Genomic DNA, 24,433 nt, shown 5'->3' on the forward strand with positions numbered 1-24,433 from the left:
GGCGGAAATACACCAAAAATATTGCACATCCCCATGCGGAAAAACACCCCTGGCGGAAATACACCAAAAATATTGCACATCCCCATGCGGAAAAACACCAAAAATGTTGCAGTTCCCCTAACGGAAATGCACCAAAAATATTACACATCCCCTAACGGAAATGCACCAAAAATGTTGCAGTTCCCCACGCGGAAATACACCAAAAATATTGCACATCCCCTAGCGGAAATGCACCAAAAATATTGCAGTTCCCCACGAGGAAATACACCAAAAATATTGCACATCCCCATGCGGAAAAACACCAAAAATATTGCACATCCCCTAACGGAAATGCACCGAAAATATTGCACATCCCCATGCGAAAAACACCAAAAATATTGCACATCCCCTGGCGGAAATACACCAAAATATTGCACATCCCCATGCGGAAAAACACCAAAAATGTTGCAGTTCCCCTAACGGAAATGCACCAAAAATATTGCACATCCCCTGGCGGAAATACACCAAAAATATTGCACATCCCCATGCGGAAAAACACCAAAAATATTGCACATCCCCTGGCGGAAAAACACCAAAAATATTGCACATCCCCTGGCGGAAATACACCAAAAATATTGCACATCCCCATGCGGAAAAACACCAAAAATATTGCACATCCCCATGCGGAAAAACACCAAAAATATTGCACATCCCCTAGCGGAAATGCACCAAAAATATTGCAGTTCCCCACGCGCAAATACACCGAAAATATTGCACATCCCCATGCGGAAAAAACACCAAAAATATTGCACATCCCCTGCCGGAAATGCACCAAAAATAGGCCTATTGCAGTTCCCCACGCGGAAATACATCAAAAATATTGCACATCCCCTAGCGGAAATGCACCTGCACATCCCGACCTGCATTCCCGCATGCGGGAATGCAGGTCGGGATGTGCAGTTCCGCATGCGGGACTGTAAACGGAAGTGTGCAGTACCGCACGCGGTACTGCACAATTCCGCGTCCCAAAAAATAATTCTCATTTGATTTCCGGTGCAATCAGCTGATTTGTAAACATTAATTTTGATTTGTAAACATGGGACCATTTCTTTTAGGCGTATTAAACTGGTTTTGCGTGGTACCATGTGTATTTCTCAAAGTTCCACAAATTTACAAACTATTTTCCAATAAGAATACCAAAGGCCTGAGTCTCCGTGGCTACTTGATAAGCTGTTCGAGGTAAGCTTAAAACTAAAGGCATTTCGACAAGCGGCTAGGGGACGCAGGGGTAACCTTGTCAATCAAATACTTCATCTATTGTGTCCAATACTTAATCTGATAAGTGATCGATGTATATCGATAAAAATAGGATCAAGATCGTGGATGAGCTAGATGGCGGCACCCTTTACGATTCAGCCAGGTACCTGGATCAGAGAAGATGAGAAGAAATCTTCTTCTCATCTTCTCTGCCTGGTTCTGGTTCTGGTTCAGGTACTGCTAACCACCCCCTTGCGGGAGCCAAACTAGCAGGACGGTGCACCGCTTGGTTACTTGGTGTTGACGTAATACTGAGTTACTGCTGCCTTGAACTTGTCTTTGTCTTCAATTGAGGTGATGTGTTCGGGTATGGCATTCCAGTCTACCAGAACCAGTGTTTTTGGAATGTATTGTAGGAGTACTTATAGCAGTTTTTATTGGTTTGAATCTGGTGTATTTGACGTGTCTTGATGAGCGTTGGGTTGGGCGCAAGACCTTTTGCATTGGGATGGCAAGGCTACCCTGTAGAGCTTGGTGGAATATTGTCACTCTTGAAATCTTCCTACGCACCTCCAGAGGCTCCCACTCCAACTTGGTCTTCATATTCGTTACACTGCTTCTTCGTTCATAATCCTGACAAACAGCCTCTAGTTTCTGTTTGAGTTCTTGTGTGTAGGGATCCCATACGGATCCACTAAACTCCATACACGGCCTCACAAGTGACTTGTAAGCCATGTTTTTTATATTTTGGGAGCATGAAAACAGGTTTCGCCTAACAAACCCCAGAGTTCTGTTTGCTTTGGACACTATACCATTCACGTGTGGGTTCCATGATAATTTTGAGTTTGGATTCAGCAGCAGGATGTCATGACTTAATTTATTCTTTATGATTACGATTAAAAAAAAATAAAAAAAAACACCGGCGAAATAATAATAATAATAATAATAATAAAATGATGATAATATTATTTACTATAAAAATACAGAAATTTGTTTTTATTATAAACATTTTTTATCATAGGCTTATTAATTAAACCATGTTAAATATACCATTTCATATTTACATCTATAAGCCTAGTAATATCCCGCACAAACAGCATGAATATTATAAACTTGTCATATAACTTGAAAACCTGCATGAGACGAAAATACCTACATCTCAGTTGAAAACGTTTCTGTGATATTAAATCTTAAGTGTTTTCAAATTTATAGAATTAGTAAGATTTCTTCTTAATTTAGAAATATGTATTTATTTATTTTCATATATAATTTAGTGTAACAATATTATTATTGTTATTATTTTATATATTGTTTTATTCAATTTTGAATTATGTTCAACTCAGTGCTGTACGGTGCAAAAACTGATTGAGGCGCCAATGGCTCCTAACTTTATAAATTTGGGCGCCCATATTTTGCTCCCAGGTAAAAAATCTGAGACGCCAACTGAACAGCCATGTGTGTTGAATGTTCATAGCTGCTGTACTCAATCTACATATTTCCATTGAACGCTACATACCGGTACTTCATACACAGCATGTACAGTGTAGGTAGGCCTATATGTTTTCCAGGAAGTCCCCATCGAGACATCATGATAAATGGATATTCATAGCATACATTCGTACTCTTGAATGCAACGTTACATACATGTTTTGCATTTGCTGGCTTATTAAAAGCTTCAATAGTTGGGCGCCATTGGCGCCAGGGATTGAATATTTAGTCACATCAGAAAATATCTAGTCGCCAATGCGCCTAAAATGGTCGCACCGTACAGCACTGGTTCAACTATGGTCTTTCAGACTTTCACATTAAAATGTAGATTATGTGGTATCTTATACTATAGGCTATAAATAAATGGCCAACTTTATAACATAAAGTTTGAAAATTTTAACATATATTTTATATTATTAATATTTTATTATTATTTTTATTATTATTTTATTATTATTATTAGTGTTATTATTATTATTACTAGCGGGACACCCGCGCGTAGCGCGGGTCCCCGCTAGGTGAGTAAATGGGAGCGTTCACTAAAACGGGAGGAATTACTGAACAGGTAGAATCATTGAAAAGGTAAATTTCATTTATCTGAGTCTGACCCTCGTTAAGCCTAAGTTTCCATTTTAGCTGCTTTCTTTCTTTTTAGTTTCTTCTACATGGGCCAATTTTGTTCCATTTTTAAAAAACATTTTGCTGCTAAGCTTGCAAATTTCCGTTACCATGTTTTTTATTTACTCAATCCCGTTCCCATTATTTTCTAAATCTGTCCTTTCTTACATTTCCCGTTTTCATGTTATTTATTTAGTTCTGTCCTCAGTTTAATAGATTTTTTTATTTAAATCATCTAATTTTATTAGATTTTATTATTCTTTCCTTCTTTAGCCTATTTTATTCCCGTTTTCATTTTCTTACTGTGACTAACTATAAGCTAACCCACATACTCGTAGGCCTACCTGTTTGTCCTCATTTTGTTTTCTTTTTTAATTACAGTAGGCCTACCTCTTCATGTTGTTTGTACTTTTTAACACACATCTTTTCCCCGTATTTATTACGCCTACGGTCGGTCGTTCACCTGTATTATCATTCATTGCGCGACTCTGCGTTGTTTACGCGCGACATGGCATAGTGCTGCGTTACCCTCACGCTATCGCTGCGCTACGCGAGCGGCTTGGCATTAGATACGCCCGTACGACGCGCACGGGCTAGCTTGACAACTGACTCCCTTTTTTGTTTACCCAGCATAGCAACGTACCACATTTTCACTGATTTTGAGGCCAATTCTCGACCGTTTTCAACCAAATAAAGTTTAAACACGTTCCCGTATATTCATCGATCTCCCGTATAAATTTGGCGACATTTGGATCGAAACTGACGGAGCCTTTCCATGATACATAGATACATAGATAGATAGATAGATACAACATTTCTCTATTTATAGTAAGATGATGATGATGATGATGATGATGATGATGACTCGATGATGATTGTAGCCAATATTATTATTTTTTATTTTATGTAGGTCTATTTTTTGTGATATATGAAATAAAACATGAATGAATGAATTGTTTTAACACTGTGATAACTTCATTGTTATCATTGTTAATTTTTATTTCATAATTTCAATAATATTTTATATTTATTCTATGCAAGTTTATGCGCACGAGTTTAACTTGGTCAATTTCGCACAGTGGTGCTCGATTTGGTGGGATAATTGCCTATCGATTGGGTTGATCATAGATAAACGTATTGGTGATGTCACTGGCTTTAAACTTTGGCGGCAATAGAATAACCATTGATTGACAAGGTTACCCCTGCGTCCCCTAGCCGCTTGTGCATTTCGTGATCCACAGCCTTATTATCCCCCACTTTTCTCAAAAAAAAGTTGAGATTTTAATATCACTGGAACCGTCTAGCTATAAATGTTATATGTACAAAAAATTTCTTGCAGATTACATGTACCAGAACAAAATTACAAGACATTGTCTATGGAGCAGTGCAGTGTAATTATACACATACATGCATTAAAGGAGGATTTCATGATCCTAGCATCCTCTTTTTATGACATTTTCAGTAGATATCTACTGAAAAAAGCTTATTTCCAAAATTTCAGTTGATTCCGATTTTGCGTTTGCGGGTTATGCATGATTATGTGTATTACACTGCTCCATAGACAATATAGGTATGCTAGGTGAATTCAAATTTGCCATCAAACTGCATCATTTTACATATCAAATAAAAGCCCTTGAGTAAAGAAAGCCAAAACTGAAAACATTTTTGTCATAGCACTTTCCGTAACAAAGTTACATCTTGTCAAAGATTGACTTTCATCAAAAAGATTCTGCTAGCAAAATTCCCCAAAACGGCATTTAGGGGTGTTTCTAGATCTTAGTCTCATGGCGATAGCAGCTTATTTTAATGGAACTGCTATCAAAATCCTCTAAAATTCCATGTGCGACTTGATTATCACCATAAAAATCATATATTTGGGTCAAGTGAAGTATAGAAAACATGTAGGTTTCCTTCACAGACCTGATCTCAAAAAAAATTCAAATTTCTATGTAAATATGCATTGTGTTTGGGCCCCGGTCTAGGCGAATTTCGCTGACTAGCAAATGTGTTAACTAAGGTTTGCCTGGGATACCTAGACAATACGTTGTAATTTCGTTCTGGTGCACCAGAACGAAATTCAAATTTCACGATATCTTTGCAAAACGAATTAATCTGCAAGAAATATTTTGTACATAAACATTATGTAGCCAGAGGTATCCAGTGGTGTAAAAATCTCAACTTTTTTTTTTTTTTTTTTGGGGATGAGGCTGTGGATCATTTAAATGCCCTAACTCGAAAACGGAAAATCGGAATCAACTGAAATTTTGGGAATAAGCTTTTTCCCCGCTTTTTTCGTGCATATCTACTGAAGTGTCATAAAAGGAGAATGCTAGGATCACGAAATACTCCTCTAAGTCCCTAACACCCAAAAATCTTACAAAATCTTACGATGAAAAAATCTGCGCATGCATGAATCCCAGGGTCTGCGATGACGCAATCACCCGAAGTGTTATATGCGGACGGAATTGCTGGCCGGGCAGCCAGCAATAACCTGTGTAGCTACCGGTCCGTGATCGTGTGCTTGGCATGCGAGGGGTCAAAGGTTCGAATCCCGGGGGTGCCAAGTCAAAAATTCTTCTTCTCCTTGACTTTTTCGGATCTTCTTTGACTTCCGATCCCAAAAAGCAGGGTCCAGTGTTAGGGTTAAATAAATTTGAAGGTTGACACATGAATCCGACTACACCTCACTGGTGGCCATATAGCTGGGGGCCTTTCTTCCATCCATTTTACACGGCACCAGTACCACAGGCATGCAGTGTTTATCGCTCCTGTGACACGGCGCAAGTGCTACACGCTCCGATGCGATAGTGGAAGTGGGCGTCTTGGATCGGAATCCAAACGAACTACATGTAAGCTAGAATAGCGTGGATGGCCCCCAGCTATGGCCAACTTAATCCTGACCATTACTTGGCATGTTGGATACGTCTATAATATTTTTCAGGAAACCTTTGATGAGAGTGTATTTTAAGTGTACATTGTGATGATCGCATATTTACTGCGTTGAAACGCACTTGTCTTTGTTTGGCTGCTGAGGCAATCTGCTGTTGCTGAGTGGAATTTATGAATGAACTTTGCGCCATACGCGATGTTTATATAGCTCTGACTTTGCAACATCATGGTAGTACGTACGCGCTTGTCAAAGGTTTACTGCAAAATATTATATGACAATATGTACATGTACACATTGTAGAAAAAATGTAAGTACATGCACATTTCATTTACGCTCTCGTCAAAGGTTTACAAATGTACAACAAAATCAAACTCACTCCCAGCCCCCCAGCCCTTCTACATTCTACATGAATTCTGGGTAGTCCATTCATCATGATATCCAGCATCCAGTGCAGAACTTAAACTTTACTGTTTATTCTTGTTTATTTGCTGCTACCGTCAAACCCGTTCTAACCTATGGATGTGAAGCATGGACCATGTCTCCCAGACTATGTAAAGAACTTGATGGTTGCTACACAAGAATGCTTAGAACAGTATACAACATCAATTGGAAGCAGCATATCACGAACAAAGAACTGTATGGTGACCTACCAAAACTTTCACAGAAGATCAGAGAGAGGAGGACATGTTTCGCTGGGCACGCGTGCAGAAGCAAAAATGAGCCTGTAGCTAAGCTGATCCATTGGACACCAAAACATGGAAACAGAAAACCTATGTATATTTAGGACTGGCACACTATTTTGTACGTGAATGTGAAATTGCACATTTATAATACAAGTCACACGTTTCAACAAATTTCTTTAAAATTCAAGTAAACTTAGTACTTTTGTACCCAGATTTGTACCCACTTGTTGTTTGATTGTGCTTAGAGATTGAATAAGGGTATTGTTTTAGCTGACATTGTGCTTCTATCATCTTATATAACATGATGATTTATGATATAATTGTGACCGTCCACGGCGAATGAGCCGTAAATTCCTCCCCCGGTCAATTTTGTTTTAGTTCGTGTTTAAAAAATAAACATCATAAACTTAAAAATGGTGTATCATTTGACTTCAAACGATATCCAGAAGCGGAGTTATGGTTAGTTAAACTTTGCTCCTTCAACAAAATTATAGCTTTTTTCGTTTCTATGTGTGTCTCTTTTTCCACATTGCTGGCAATAAATATCAAACAGTCATAATTGGCGGTCATTTCAAATCATCCCCAAGTCAACGAGGTTTAAGAAGGTACTCTCATTGTTAATTGTTGGTTATGCATACCTATACAAATAACCTATCTGTATCTGTATCTGTGTGGATACTGCACAACGCTCCGTGCGGAACAATACGAGCAGGAATTGGTGTGCGCCCGTAGGTGATTAGTCTTGCTTGAGGAATTCTTGCACAGCTGTTTTGAAGCTGGTTGAGTCTTGAATGTTGATGATTGATTGTGGTAGTTGGTTCCAGTCTATTACAGTTTTGGGGAAGTATGAATATTTATAACAATCCTTTGCACAAGTGATGATCTGGTATGAATCAGAGTGAGTATGCGAGATTGACGAGGCTTGGTTTGAGTAGGTGTTCAACCGGCAGGGCCAGGAGGCCCTGTCTGGCTTTGTGGAGAACACATAATCTGTTGGCAGTTCTTCTATTTTGTAGAGTGTCCCAGTTTAAGTTCTTGATGACTTTGGTAATGCTGGTTGTTCTGTCATATGTGTTTGTTGTGAACCGGGCAGCCCGCTTTTTGGATCATTTCGATTTTATTAATGAGATCTTTCTGATGGGGGTCCCATACCGAGCTTGAGTACTCGGTAAGAGGTCTCACAAGAGACATGTAGGCTGTTTGTTTGATTGGTTTGGGACACGATAAAGGTTTCTCCTTATGAAACCTAGAGATCTATTGGCAGATGAAGTTATGTTATTGATGTGAGTAGACCAGTTTAAATTGTTAGAGATGTTAACACCCAAATATGGGTAGTTTTTCACTTCCTCTAGTGTGTGTCCTCCAAGATCGTAATTGTATATTTTTGGATTTCTGACATGCGTTATACGCATTGTAAAACACTTCTTGACATTAAAACGTAACTGCCAGTCCTCCTGCCACTTCACTAAGGTATCAAGATCCTTTTGGAGAAGTGAGTGGTCTATGTCGTTGATGATTTGACGGTATACGACACAGTCGTCAGCAAATAGTCTGACATGGGAATTGATGTTAAGGGGCAGGTCATTTATGTACGTCAAAAAGAGGAGGGGGCCAAGCACTGTGCCCTGAGGGACGCCAGATTCCACTTCTGTCCAAGTCGAGTGTTCTCCACCGACAACGACCCTCTGTTCACGGTGCTTGAGGAAATTTGAAATCCAAATGAGAAGGTTATTTTTAATGCCATAATTACTGAGTTTTAAAAGGAGTCGGTTGTGGGGGACAGTGTCGAATGCTTTTGAAAAATCCATTATTATCATGTCGGTTTGGGATTTGTTGTTTAGTGAGAGGGCCAGGTCATTGATGGTGAGGAGTAATTGGGATTCACAGGAATGTTTGGTACGGAAGCCATGTTGCTTGTCGGTTAGAACGGAAAATTTATCAAGTGATTCATGATTTGGGAGTGGATTATGTGTTCCAAGACTTTACTGCAGACTGATGTTAGTGATATGGGGCGATAATTAGAAGCGCCGGTCCGGTCACCTTTTTTAAAGATTGGGGAAATATTGGCAAGCAGCCAGGATGATGGTATCTCGCCGGTCTCTAAGGATTTTTGAAACAATATTGTCAGGGCCGGGGCTATTTCCTCGGCAGCTACCTTGAGGATCCGGGCGGGGACACCATCAGGGCCTGAAGCTTTGTGTGGATTTAAGCCAGAAAGAAGTTTATAAACACCATCAACAGAAATTGTAAAGTCAGGGATAGGAGGGATATTACTGGGTGGGATGTCAGGTAATTCTTTTTTCTCCTGTGTGAAAACTGATCGGAATTGTTCATTTAGAATACTGGCTTTGATTGTATTGTCAGATTCAGACTTACCATGTTGTTTCAGTGTTGGGATACCCACAGAGTCTTTTTTGAGACTTTTTATGTGGGTCCAAAACTTCTTGGAAGATTCCGTACAGATGGAACTTATGTAGTTCCTATAGGAACGTCTAGTTTCCTTTTGAGTAGTTCTACGGAGGTCATGAAAATGATCAAGTGACTCCTGATTTGGAGTCTTACGGTATGAGTTGAAAGCCCTTTGCTTTCTTTTGTGCATACGTTTAACTGTACGGTTGATCCAGGGGGAGGTATTTTTTCCCCTCACAATGCGGGAAGGAATATGCTCTTCCATGACAAGATTTATTTTGTCAACAAACTCACAGTAGAGGTTTTCTACTGAGGACTGGGAAATATCTCTGGTAGAAAGCCCAGCACTAAACTCACTGAGGTCGGCTTTTAGGGCCTCAGTATTAGCTTTGTTCCAGAGGAAGATTTTCCGGGGATTTTGTTTGATGAGTTTGGGTTTGATATTGATGGTAATTATTGGAATAGCGTCATGATCGCTAATACCTGGGATCACTGCAGAGTCCTCGACCAGGGTTTGGTTATTGGTGAGGAAGATATCAAGGATGTTATTGATACGGGTTGGCTTTCTGACAAGTTGCTCGAGACCAAAGTCAGAGAATAAATCTAAAAATTTCCTAGATAAATTTGCGTACCGGGCATTGGGCTTCACAGAATCATTTTCCCAATCGATGTCGGGGATGTTGAAGTCTCCTGCTAACCAGATCTGGGCACCATTTGTCTGGTTAATGTTATTTAAAGATTCACGAAGTTGATCAATGTACTCGGTGGTGGCTCCAAACTGTTGGGACCTGTAAAAGGAGCCAATGGTGATTTGTTTGGCCCCTTGGATCTGAATAGTGGCCCAAACGACCTCGCAATTTGTGTTGAGGTCAGTACGATGGGTCACAACTAGGTCGTCCTTAAAAGCTAGCAGGACTCCACCTTTTGAAGGACCAAAATCGCGGTCTTTCCTTATCACAGAGTAACCTTGGGGAAACAATTCATTGTTGTTGATGGATGGGTCAAGATGGGTTTCAGACCCACCACTTGAAAAGGATTTAGCAAAAGCAAACAAAGACCAGAGCTATTAAAAGTTCTATAGCCATCTAAGGTAGAAGCAGGGGGGTGACACTAAATTCACGGCTTTTGTTTAGCCACGCAAACCTATGGCACATTTTGTTGGCTTGCTCTCAACAAAGTGAGGCAAGGTATCGATCGGTTATGAATAATTCACATCAACTCTTACTCAGCCCATGTGATTGAGGTCACCACATAAAGGTGTCGTAAGTTTAGCGAATCGAACCTGTTGAAGATAGTAAAAAGCGCCCCCAAGCAAGGTTAGACCGGGCGGAAGTGGGTCAACTACTATGATCCCATCAGGCCACCGTGATTTGTTTATGCAAGAAAGTCTTTTAATTTGATAAGGGAATGTCTTGTTGATATAGTAATGTCGAAATTGAAACTAACTATCGATAATAGAAAGGAAGTATACGACAAGCATAAGATATGAAATACAGTGAGTATTTGAAGACAAAAATCATTTGACACTTCACGTGACCTTCCAAAATGGCACCCGCGGCAATAGTTTTTGCCATGTGCTTCCTCCCTGTGGAAAAGTATCCCGAAAAATATCAATCTGCACTAATACACTTATTGGTGTTGCCTGCCAGTATGAATTATTGTTGAAAAGTAGAATAGCACCGTAATTTTGACATTTAATTGTATACCGCCACTAATAATCCAAAAATCCGATCTTTATTCATCACGTCTATTGGCTCATTTTCTTACATTGAACTATTATAGGCACTTCAACATCGATGATAACCAGCGTACACCACAAGACCCCAGAAAAAAAAAGCATAGGCTCACGTCAAGCCGTCTGTACACCTGTCTTCAATCATATAATAGATTGAATACAATACCGTTCTTTTCAAAGAGACTAATCTTACAGGTGCAAGTGATTAGCATTTCTTTGACATCTATGGTTCAATGCATCGGTAGGTCCTACTGCATGAACGTGAGTGCGGGCGATATAGTCAAAATTGTATTCATCTATTGTTATGGTAGTTAATCCGATTTAAGTACGTCACTTCGCCAGCGTGCCTATAAACGTACGTATTCTGTTAGGGAGTAGACATTAAACAATTACAATGTCAAACTTTGTGATTGGCAATACTGAGGCCCCTATACCAGTAGGCCTACATTAAAAAGTATGCATGGGTGACACCCAGGAGCGATTATAGTATTTGTTTCCTAGCTACATCATATTTTGATTGTTTCCGTTTGCCATAATTTAACACAGAATAAAAGCAAAACTCACTGAAAAAATAACATTTGCTGAAAAATCAACTAAGTTTAGGGAGTGTTCAGAAATACTTTGGTGGGGTGGCAATATATTTTTTCGTGTTACAAATTGTTTAACCCCCATCCCCTTTTCGTGAACCAAAAACTTTGTTGACCCCGGTCTCACAAGTTAATGGACCTAAAACTGTTATGACCCCCACCCTCATATTTTAATATTTAAAAGTACAAAACTATTTTGCCCCCCCCCCAACCTGTACCATTGTACATCAAACGATAGAGGAAATAATATTATTAAATAATACTAAAATTTGTATTCATGTCAGTGTTGTGAGTCGGTAAATTACCGGTTAATTTACATGGTAATTTAGTAAAATAGGGTAATTTTTTTTAAATTAAAACTTCAAATAATATTGTTTTTGTTAAAATGTACGTTCGAAACATAGGTCTACGCGTCATGGCCTACTCTGCCTGGCAAAGCTAGTCTGGTCGGAATGTGCATAATAATTATGTTTCGTTCGGTAGCCGATACAAACGGAAACTACTCTGTCCCTTTATCAAACCTATCAAACGTCTATTATATTAACGCCCTCTGGCCAGGTCAGACCATCATTTGAATAACAATATGCTATTAACATATGAATTGGACACATGCAAATTACGAAGTGTCACATCCTGATTTAATAATCCTTGGTAGAAGCTTATTATCCACTTCAATAATAGGATTATTGATTGGTGTTGTGACTATCAAAATAAGACAGATGTCGCGCCAGCTTAAGTGACCGATGAATACGACCTTCGTACACATTTTACACCATAACTCAGAATACAATTTAGGGAATTTACTGCTCGTTTGTGCTGCCGGGTCACAATTAGTTCTCAAGTGTAAGTGTTACTTTAAGAATTCCCATTCAAGTAATTAGGAGACTAGTGCCTATGCCATATTTTGAATGTTTCTACATGTTAGTGCTGTGATTTCATTTGCATTTGAAAGTTGAGTTTAGCTGACTGAGCATAATATATAAGCATGTTAGCAGTAAGAATTGTTGCTGTGAACAGTTTCAACCTAGCATAATTATGTTTATTTGTGTTTCTCTTCCTTATTCAGTTCCTGAACAAACTAAATCACTTGCTGACATGATCTGTGTTCTACAATGTAGGTCCACAGGCCTGAAATATTTTGATTCAAAATGTTAATGAAAACCTACTGACAAAAGAAGCAAATGGAAACATTTCACAGCTTTTTAATCCCCTATTCATGCAGTGGGAATCATTCTATTGTGGACCATCCTTCTGATAATTTGAGTTTTGGATACTATTCACCTATTGAACGGTTCCGCCATATGCGGGGAGAGCCTCGAACTGGCAATAGACATGAAAGGAAGTATTACGTAACTTTTATATATTATATGACTGGTTCCATTCCCATTCATGCATGCTGCCAGATCGAGGCTCTCCTCGCATATGGCAGAACGGTGCAATGGGTGAGTAACTGGAGTAGCTTTGACAGGTCTTTTGTCTACCATTTGTAAACAGATCAGGAGCCAGAAAATTGTACTCCTTGCCAAATCTATGACAGGGTTTATACACCTGCTACTTTTCTTGTAAGTTCTAGATCTACAATTCATTTATTTAATATTGATCATTCTTTCTTCCTACAGGTTTACTTTCACAGTCGTCTATCATGTTCGGCATAGTTATCCATTAATATACTATCTAGAATATCCATTTCTTGCTGTGCAAGGTAAGTCTAAACTTAAAACTAATCTTTTAGTATGGTATCTTATGGTATTTTATTTTATAAGAAAACATTAATTACTCATTTGAAAAAACAGTCAGAAGTCTTTTGGCCATAGGGGTCCTTCGATTACATATTGCGACAAGCAGTACCTTTACTTGGAAAGTATAGTCCTTCGAGAAAGACCTCGGCTATGGGGGGGCTCGGCGAAGCCGAACAACGAGGCCGAAGGCCAAGAAGCGATGCCGAGTCGGCTTTCGCCTCGCTATTAATAGATTTTAACCTAAGCCGATAGTCATTCTTGAAGAACTAGGAAAGTATTGTGTTTCTTTCAAAAACAATGCATTGCTCTCCAAAGCAATGTTATGTTTTCCCCATAGTTTAAGTCCCATTCAGTGATCCCAGCTAAAGTGTAAAAAAATTAAATTGTTTATATATTGCTTAAAAGTGAAGGATAAGTCATTCAAATTGTCATTTGATATTTTTGAAATGAAACATTTGGCAAAATAATGAAGAAAACAGCAGTATTAACAAAGTTGAAGCCCCATTCAAATACATGTAGCTATGATACTGTCAGTACGGTATATGAATTACAGATTCATGTAAATGCCTTATTTTGTCTTAAATATATAGCTTTCAGCTGAACCACTAGTAGGTTATTATTAGCACAACTAGGACAAAGGTACCAAAATCTGAATTTTGATGATTTTTACGATCGTTTGGATGAGCAGATCACTGAATGGGCCTTTAATTTGGTTGAAAAATGACAATTTTGCATGATTCCATATTTTGTTATTTCTTTCAGATCTAGTACTCATTCATTTAATGCTGTACTATGACAGGAGACTGAACACCTCAACAGCTACTACCAATATTATGTATCCTTTGATTTGTTTTCTTTGAAAACCCTGGATAACCCAAGAAAGCCTCTTGTGAAGCTTGTGTCAATTGGGGTTCATGAGAACACCAGAATGGGTTGGGACTAGTGCCGTACTATTACGCTGTCTTTCCTATTCGGTGAGGATGACAATTTTGACCCCTCAGCTCTCCTCATCTGTTTACAAACAAAAAGGTAGACAAAAGACTGTTCCGCTTGTCCAAACACTCAAGTATCAGAAGGATGGTCCACAATAGCGTGATTCATGTAATAAAAAGCTGTCAAGTAGAACCATGTGCTTCTTTTGTCCAATTTGCCATCAAGATTTCATATGGAAACAGTTCAGACCCAGAACACGATCATGTCAGAAATTAATATTTGTTCTGGGACTGATTATTCGGACTAGGTTGGGACAGTCAGGAGTTAACACCCTACTCTTCTTGAAACTGATATGGCTCTCCTGGACATGGGATCAGGGAGGGAATTCTCTTATGGGTCATTTACCCAATTTAAACCGTGCAATTTCCTTAACTCTTACTGCAGGACGTACTGTACTTACATTGCAATAATGATGTTATTACCAATACAGATGATGCAATTACTTCAAGTAAGTAGTAACACCAAGGTAAACCTGTCTAAGCACCCACTTTTCAATGCACACATTCGACACAATTCCATCAAATGTAAAAATAAAATTACTTAATTATCTTAACTTTCCTGCTCAGGATTATGATGATTTTGACTTCAGATACATGTTCGATTTCTAACAATTGTGTCAATTCTCAAAGTTGAATTGCATTTTCATCATTTTAATACCCCCCAAATGACCAACTTTTAAAGCACCAAAGGCAGGTAACATGTGAATCATGGATTTCTCTACGGAAATCAGTTTGACCGAAATTCCTTCCCACAATATAATGTGCGTATTGTATACAAAGGAGATGGATGAACCTCCCAGTTGTATCTATTGTTATGCAATGCATCTGTTACCACGTGGTGAAGTATTACACCCAACTGAATTCCCATTGAGGAATACAAGATACATATATATACTGCGCCAATAAAGTACCCTTATACTTGGAAAAATAATCACAATTTCAAAACCGGACAATATTGGGTTAAATTTGTTTTTTTAATAGATGCACTATCTAATCCTGCACATTATGACACCACATTGAATCCAATGTGACTTCAAGAAGTAAAGTTACGAGCATTTGATTAGACGAAGGTCCTGTTTTAAAAGTGACAAACTGGCCTATTAAAAACTCCACAGACTAGACATGTTGTTTGAGAGTGGTGAATGGCTAATTTGTGTATGCCTTTAATTTAAAACAAAAGTAACACAAGAAAACTGAAAGTCCAAGGTTCGGTTTTTGCCGTTGCCAGTGGCAAAAACTGGCAAAAACCTGTTTTTGCCAGTTTTTGCCTGGTTTAAACCGGCAAAAACTGGCAAAAACTCACATATAGTCACTCAAATATTAAAAAGTAACACAGAAAGCTCATAAACAGTAGCACTCAACTTTTAAAGAATCATTCAACATATTTTTTGTCTCATCAAGTCTTAAAGTGAAAAAGTTTTGAATTTGATATATGCCACATTTCGGTTAAATGCCAAGCGGTTAAAACCGCGGTTTTTTCCACCTGCGGCAAAAACCTGCGAACCCTGACTGAAACAAAAGAGCTTACAAATAAAATGCAAGTTATGAAAAGTACAGAGAAGTAAAAACTGAAATAAATACTGCTTTAAATAAGGCTTCATTGAAGAAATTTCTGTTTAGTCTCATTGTTGCACTTGTTGGAATCTTTTTGCACCTTGTATAGGCCAATTTGTCACTTTTAAAACTGGACCTTCGTCTATTCAATTGCTTGTAACTTTATTTCTTGAGATCACATTTGATTCAATGTGGTGTCATAATGTGCAGGATTAAATAGTGCATCTATTACAAAAACAAATGTACTCCAATATGGTTCAGTTTTGAAATTGTGATTATTTTTCTAAGTGTAAGGATACTTTCTTGGCGCAGTATATATATGTATTGGGTCAAATAAAGAACATGTAAAAATCATGTACAATTCTAATGCTGTGTGAGTTTTGACAAATCACCAAAAATGTTAGATGAATCCCAGAGATGAATAACAGCTAGTCTAATAATTTGACTTGCTTTATTTCAGGTCTTATTTATTCCAATTTCTGTGTTTGGCAAGTGTTCACATCTTTCAGCATTATACCAAGCAAAGGATTCCAGAAATTTAAGCTTATTTAATTGGGCAATCACTTGTCTGACATGCATAGGTAGGTGTCTACACTCCACCAGGACAGAATAGAGGTTATCCACTTCACTCATGTGTGACTTCTAACAAAAGGCGCTGGTTCCCGTAGTATTCCTCATTCAAACCAATTCAATGCATGACCTCGGAGTTACCTGCATGACTTTGGCGGGCTATTTTGAAACAGTTATGGTCGCACATTCAGGTACTTCTTTTGAAAGTCCTAAACAAGATATACGCTGGCGAAGTTACATAATAATCAGATTAACTACCATAGCAATAGGTCAAAACAATTTTTGAATATACCGTGCTGCACTGATACATTCACGCAGTACCTCTGCATTGAACCATATCATGCTGATCACTTGCACCTGTAAGATTAGTACGGTATCTTTGAAAAGACCAGTATTGTATTCAATCTATGATTGCAGACATACACAGGTGATTAGTTCAACCTGCTTGTAGTGCAGCGCGATATGTTCAAAATTGTTTTGACCTATTGCTATGGTAGTTAATCCGATTAATTACGTAACTTCGCCAGCGTATAGCTGATAGGATACATTGTATGCAGCTTATAGAACATGGATAACCTCTATAGGGTCCATCAGGATTATTTGATCATGTGCCCTGGGAAACTGATTTTAAGTGTATGCTGTGAGTAATGCATATGGGGGACCCAGGGGGTACTCAGTACAAATGATCATATGAGAATGTGCCGCAAACATCGGTAGCATTTTCAGCCATTTGGTATATCAATCGGGGGAGGGGGCACTCAACTTTGGAAGTGATTGGGGATGTGTGGACAGCAGTTTGAAAAACTAGGAGTCTAGACAGTGAGAGCCTACAATCAACGAAATATGTCTTGGAACGCTTGCGTGTAAATAACGGAAAACACTCACCCCTCTCCCCCGTTCAATGTTGAGAAATGCCAATGTCTTCAGCGGTTTCCCAATGTGTTCCAACATTGATTGATGGGGAGAGGGGAAGGGTAAATCATTGTTGTAGATGTCAGGCTTGTTCCCAGGCAAAATATACGTCATTTCCATGATCATATGAAATTCTGCACGGCATTTCGACAGAGTGTACCAAGCGTTCCAAGGACTTTTTTCGTAGATTGTCTCTGCCGAATGCAAAATATTTCATCTAAATTTCGTTTTTGTCTCATAACTCAAAAACGGAATGTCGCATGAGCTTCACATTACACACGATTTGAGAGTGGATTATATGCTTTGGAATCATAACAAAATTGTTGATAAAGAAATTGGTTTATTTAAGAAGTGGTCACTGTAATCACCCCCTATGCTAAAATACACACATTTTCCAAATATAGCTCTAAAATGCTCTAAAATGTCGTCTTTGTCCCATAACTCAAAAACAGAATGTTGTATGAGCTTCATATTGCACAGGATTTGGAAGCAGACCATGTACTTAGGAATTATAATACAATTGTTGATAAAGAAATTGGTTGGTTCAGGGAGTGGACTTTGAAACACCCCATACCCTAACATACACGCATTTAATGAAATTGTTATGCTATATCTCAAAACCGAGAAATCGTATCACGGCTCTAAGCTGCATGATTCCGAGTTGTTTAATTTATTTTAAAAATTAATATTTAAAGTTCACCTTCATAGCACTTGTCAGATAGGTGAACGAGCGTTAGAAAACAGAAAAATTAGTTTTAATTAAATACTAAAACCGCATGTACGTTAAGATTGTAAGGAAGTAAATAATAAACTACGACTATCTTCAGTAGATAGCATTAACTTGTTTTGACATGATGTAACAACTATCTTCAGCAGATTTGTGCTTCACATTTTTGTGTATGGGGTGTGTGTATAATGTGTGGGGGTGTGCGTGCGACGTGTTGGGCGTGGGATGTATGTGGGGTAGGGTGGAGGAGGTTTGTAGGACTATTATAAGATCACATTTAAATCGGAAAGTATTTCATTTGGGGGCTTTTGGGAGAGAAAGAAAGAAATAATTAAATTAATTAATCAAACATAGAGAAAGAAAGGAAGAAAGAAAGACAGAAAAAATAAATCAAAAATGTATACTTCATGTACTTATGATAAACAAATATTTTCACCGGGTTCACCGTCGCAAATAATAAATGAAACAGAAAAAGAAATACCGCCAGGGAATCGAACCCAGGACCTCATGTTTACAAGACCTATGCCTTAACCACTTTGCCACGGGAGCTTCGTGATTAAGCTGCATGCAATTTGAACCTATAAGCGGTCACTTCAACCCTTTTCCACGTTCATGTTTTTATTTATTTCAAATGTCTTTCGTTCATTTATTCATTCATTCATTCATTCATTCATTCATACATTCATTCATTCATTCATTTTTCTTTCCTTCTTTCTTTCGTTTTTTCTGTTTTTTCTTTTTTCTTTCTTTCTTTCTTTCTTTCTTTCTTTCTTTCTTTCTTTCTTTCTTTCTTTCTTTCTTTCTTTCTTTCTTTTTTCCTTTCTTTCTTTAGTTATTTTTAATACAAAGAAAGAAAAAAAGAAGCATAGAAAATAATGAATGTATAATTTTGTAATGATTCACGCAATTTAAACACGAATAGTCAAAGGGTGTAAAGTGTAAACCCATAATGGTAATCTGTAATGGTAAACTGCTGGATTGAATAACGTGCATACTGAGCAGTTTGCCCTGCATTTATACTAATATATATACGTATAGATATTTATTTCAATTCAAAATGGCAAACTGTTAACAAATGTCATAAATGCGATCAATTTGTCATTCCTTTTGTATTCAAACATTCTCAATTAGTATAGCCAAGGTAAACGAACGTCACGCTTCATGAGATGCAGCCTAAAAACCATAAAATGACGTTTTTGGACCATTTTGTCATTATGGTAAACTGATGCACTTTGCCATTTCCACTATACAGGTTTACACTTTCCCCGATACTTGACTACTATAAAAGACCAAAACTGGTTACTTCGATTGCGAAATGACAGCGTGGTATAACGGCTTAGACCTTCGACTCATAATCTTTAGACTATTGATTGATGTGAATGGTTCGAGTCCCCGTGGTGGTCGATTTTTTCTTTAAGTGTATTTAATTGTTGTTTTCTTTTTTTTCTCACCGTAAAAGCGTATTTTATTATAAATAATATTCAGAAATGAGGTGTTTCAAATTGTTACATCATAATCTTTCTGATTCGTTCGGATAGGCCTATACTCAGCAAACGCAAGTTTTACAGAAAACATTTACATGTTAGGTTATATTATAAAGGGTACAGAATGTTTTAATAAAATTCAAAAGCATTTTAGAAAACATGCTGCAAACATTGCAATATTTCTTTAAAAATTATATTTGTAGTGTTTTTGAATTAGGAGACAAAAACGAGATTTGACTCAGTATCATACAGTAGAGAGTCATAATTACGAAATGTGTGTAATTTAGCAAAGGAGGTGTTTTCAGTGAACATTCCCTAAATATTCCAACTTCTTTATCAACAATTTTATTATGATTCAAAGGAATATTATATATACTTCCAAATCGTGTGCAATATGAAGCTCATACAACATTTTTGTTTTTAAGTTATGGGACAAAATGACATTTTAGAGCAGTTTAGAGCCATAATTACGAAACGTGTGTAGTTTACCATAGGGGATGGTCTAAGTGACCACTCCCTAAATAAACCAATTTCTTATTCAACAATTTTGTTATGATTCCAAAGCCCAATATCCACTCTCAAATCGTGTGCAATATGAAGCTCATACGACATTCCGTTTTTGAGTTATGATACAAAAACGAAATTTATATGAAATATTTTGCATTCGGCAGAGACAATCAACGAAATATGTCTTGGGGCGCTTATGCGTGTAAATAACGGAAAACACTCACCCCCCTCTCCCCGTTCAATGTTGAGAAATGCCAATGTCTTCAGCGGTTTCCCAATGTGTTCCAACATTGATTGATGGGGAGAGGGAAGGTAAATCATTGTTGTAGATGTCAGGCTTGTTCCCAGGCAAAATATACGTCATTTCCATGATCATATGAAATTCTGCACGGCATTTCGACAGAGTGTACCAAGCGTTCCAAGGACTTTTTTCGTAGATTGTAGATACCAAAAAAGGGGGTCTTTCAGTTAGAAGGCCCAAAAAAGGGGTCTTTCTGTGAGACTCACAAGGAAAATCCTACCATCCAAAAAGGAGGTCATTTTGTGAGACTGGGAAAATTTTGGGTCAAAATATAACAATACAAAATTTTGAATTTGAAATTTTTTGAAACAGGGTCATTCAGTGAGAGATTATCAGAAATTTTCCCAAAATTTGTGAAAAAAGGGGTTCCTTTGGTGACAGGAAAACAGAAAAGGGGGTCATTGGGTGAGAGGGAGTTGTTTAAAACAAAAAGGGGGTAATTGGGTGCAAGGGAGTGGATAAATGGGGGTCAATGCGGCCACACATCCCCGTCACCCATTTTTAGTGATATCAATGGCCCCTTTTTCTAGGCCAATTTTGGTGTATGTATGGGTCTTTTTTTTTTCAAAATTTTCTCAATTTTGTTTGGAAAAATTGCCCCATAATTTTGGGGAACAGTTGTAAAAACTACAACAATTTGCATTTTTGGCCGAAAATGTTGACATTTATTTGGTTTATGGATGGGTCCAAATTTCTTGCAAAATTAAGACCCCCTTTTTCAAGCTCTCTTTCTGTTCCAGAGACCCACACTGTTAAGGAGTGACAAAGGAAATGTTGTATTACCCAATTTATTGCACACTTAAGGCATGTCATATTTGTGGACTCTGGTTAGTACCATTTTATCAAACAATCAGGGCATCATATGCATCAGATGCATTCAGGGAATCTCTGAGCTTAACCCAATTATGGAGCATATTATAAGAACTGAAGGAAGAAAGAGGTGATAATATTATTGCATGAATTTTAATTAATTGTTAAAACATCAAGGATATAGGCAATCCTGGGTTTTGGGATATTTTTGTTCCAACACAAGAAAATATTTTAGGGTGGGGCATTTGAGAAAACATAGTCAGGTGACTGGAAAGACATAAATAAATTTGTCCAGCCTAATCGGTCATTTTTGTGTCATTTATCTTGCAGGTCGGATAATTACCAGCTATGCCAAACTTGGAGATTGGCTTTGTAAGTCATTAAATCATTCTCTGTAACTGCTATTTTGCAATATATGTATATATACATGATACACCCCAAATTTTGGTTGGAATTTTCAACATTTCACACTTTGGCTACAGGGAGGGAGGGAGGGAGGGAGTCAGCCTCCTAACGAAAAAACTTTTGGTTTGCTCGCCCTTGGATGTATGCCATCATCATCTGTATACTATAATGGAAGACAGAGATAAAAAGAATTTATCGCGTCTGACGTCATCTGTCAAACTCGAGCATGGTTTGTTTACAAGTATCGTGATGATGACTTGCTGAACGTGGCGGTATAATCGGGCACCTTATTGTTAATTTTGCACCTTCAAACTTACAAACCATCTCAAAAGTTAGGTCTTTATAGTAGGAAACGTTCTTTTGCGAAGACACCATGTCAACAATGCCTAGAAAAGTTGCTTTTTGCCTTGGAAAAGTACGTAATTTGTCGTGCTATTCCTTTTCTCCGATCGGCACCAGATAAATCGGCCTTCCTTTTACGCGCTATTAACCTGTGTAAACCAATCAAGGATCATAATTGACAGTGACATCAGACGCGATAAATTCTTTTTATCTCTGTCTTTCATTATAATAGAGCTATAATTGACCTTTTTGGTAAATCCCATAAGCCTTTGCGGGTAGAACTGAGATGTTGTCATTAGGGGTAGCGCTAACTTGCACCATGGGGTCATAGGCGCATTCCTTTAGCTTTTAGCGCACATAACTACCATTTAGAGGTTGCTAAAGGGTCAGTCTGGAGTGTGCAGTAATGATATGCGCATCAGCGTGACAACATCACAGGTCTACCCGCAAAGACTTATGGGATTTACCGAAAAGGTCAATTGACCATTGAAATAGTTTATTTCTTTAGCCCATGAGCTTTGACCTCTACAAGCTTCTAGGGTTGAGGTATCTTATTTTACATGTAGGGATTTATGTACGTCATATTGGATATGTGTTTTAAAGCTTATTTACAAAATATTTTGACAACAAGCAAACTGAAATTTAATATAGATATTTTTTTTTGTTTTTGTTTTTTTTCAGTGATTTTAAAATTTGCAGTCAATACAACCTTAAACTTCATTGTGTCCTGTATGATAGTGTACTACTCTCCAAGTAGACGGCAACCCAAGAAGAGTGTCTAGGCTCAGGGAATATGTCCACAAATATCTTCTCAAGAAATTGTCATATAACCTGTCATATCATATCAGGTTATTTGAACGAGATGTTTATCCTCAATCCTGGTGATGGATAGAGCTGTGTGAGCTGTTTTAATCGGGTCGCAGTGAAGCTTGACAACATGTTCAGTAATAGAAATTTGGTTGCAAAGAAAGACGATCATGGATGGGTATAGCAACAATTTGGTTACTTGGCGATCACTTGCCGCTACTCAAAAAAAGCATGCCGCTACTTGCTTAAAATTTGGCTACAGGTTGCGGCAGTAGTTTGATGCATTTTTCCAATTTAATAAAGGTTTTGAGTCTCAGAAGCTCCCAATTGCAATTACAAAGGGTTTTGTGACCATTTATTGATCAATCCGTAACTTCTCATTAAGTACTGGACGTTTTTAAATCAAGTACTTTTCCGTCCAATTTGGTGATTTGGGTTCTAAATTCAGGGGAAATCTGCCCAAATATCCAGTTTTGGAAGCTTAAAAATTGGGCTAATTTAGACTCATTTACCGCGGCCTGGTGAGCCTATGTGCCGCGCCTTGGCACTGAAAAGCTTTGGCAACACTGGCCACACATGACATGACCTGCTCAAAATGATAATCATCACCATGCTGATAGTTTAGCATGATTATACTGTGAAACTGATTATTTTTGTTTCATAAAACAAATATAGATTGCTTGTGCAGCGTGCAATAGTATTTCAGATATTTGTTAATTATAATGTTCTCTTTAGCTCTAATGTTTTTAATCCTAATATTATGTTGTACTTTTTTAACAATTTTATTCTTGTGATTTATGATGTTCCCAAATATGACCTGTACGTGTGTCCCACAAAATGAGCGTAAAGATGCAAGTTGGTGGTTTCAAGATGCCTGTATTATAGTAGGTGGTATGTCGTTTGTGAATGGGGACATAATATACTGTACTCTGTATTCAATTCTCGCGTTTCACAATACGATGCACCTCCAGCGGTCGCTGGGTCGAGGCCAAAATATGCAGTGCATCATGGGAAAATGAGTCGACATCCAAATCCCGCGTAATACGAATACAATACAGGAACATGCATCATTGTGGGTTTAAATGTCATTATAATGATGTTACATGCGAATGCACACTAAAACAACATTCGTAGTTCCATTTTCTATCTATTGATCACAGGGAATCCTTCGTGGAGCTGTTTTCAACATATTTATTATCACACTCGCGTGAAAATTCAATAGCAGCTAGAACGGTGATGAAGACTCTGGAGTCGAAAATTTGACTGCCAAAAGCAGCCGCTGGCGGCGCATCGTATTGTGAAACACGATAATTGTGACCCCATTCACAAAGGACATACCCCTGCTAATGCACGTGTCTTCAAGCAAAGAACATCAAATCAACAGTTGGAACGTCTCAAAACTCCAAATTTGCGACTTAACGCTCATTTCATGGGAGCAGGTCACATATACTGTATTTTAAATTGAATTTTGCTGTTTTAAGGTGTGTGAATATTAATCATTTAGCATTTTAGGGTTTGTAATGTCTTACGTGTCTAATGTATGTAATATATGTACAGCGCCTTGCTGTTGCAGGCAACGTAAGGCATTTTATATACATATATGTGACCCGATCTGGTCCATAAAGGCTAAAAGCGGC

General features: G+C 37.9%; 1 protein-coding gene across 1 annotated transcript; it reads left to right on the forward strand.

Moving 5' to 3' along the window:
• Positions 1-1,025: 1,025 nt before the first annotated feature.
• LOC140166177 (solute carrier family 66 member 3-like) lies at positions 1,026-24,093 on the forward strand. The gene is made up of 7 exons (XM_072189577.1): positions 1,026-1,218; positions 13,266-13,348; positions 14,148-14,220; positions 14,763-14,826; positions 16,392-16,512; positions 21,573-21,614; positions 22,671-24,093. The coding sequence occupies exons 1-7, from the start codon at positions 1,076-1,078 to the stop codon at positions 22,769-22,771; spliced, it is 627 nt and encodes a 208-aa protein (XP_072045678.1). The 5' UTR covers positions 1,026-1,075; the 3' UTR covers positions 22,772-24,093.
• The last annotated feature ends 340 nt before the right edge of the window (positions 24,094-24,433 follow it).

This window comes from Amphiura filiformis, chromosome 12 (genome assembly GCF_039555335.1).
Source record: "Amphiura filiformis chromosome 12, Afil_fr2py, whole genome shotgun sequence".
NCBI lineage: Eukaryota > Metazoa > Echinodermata > Ophiuroidea > Amphilepidida > Amphiuridae > Amphiura > Amphiura filiformis.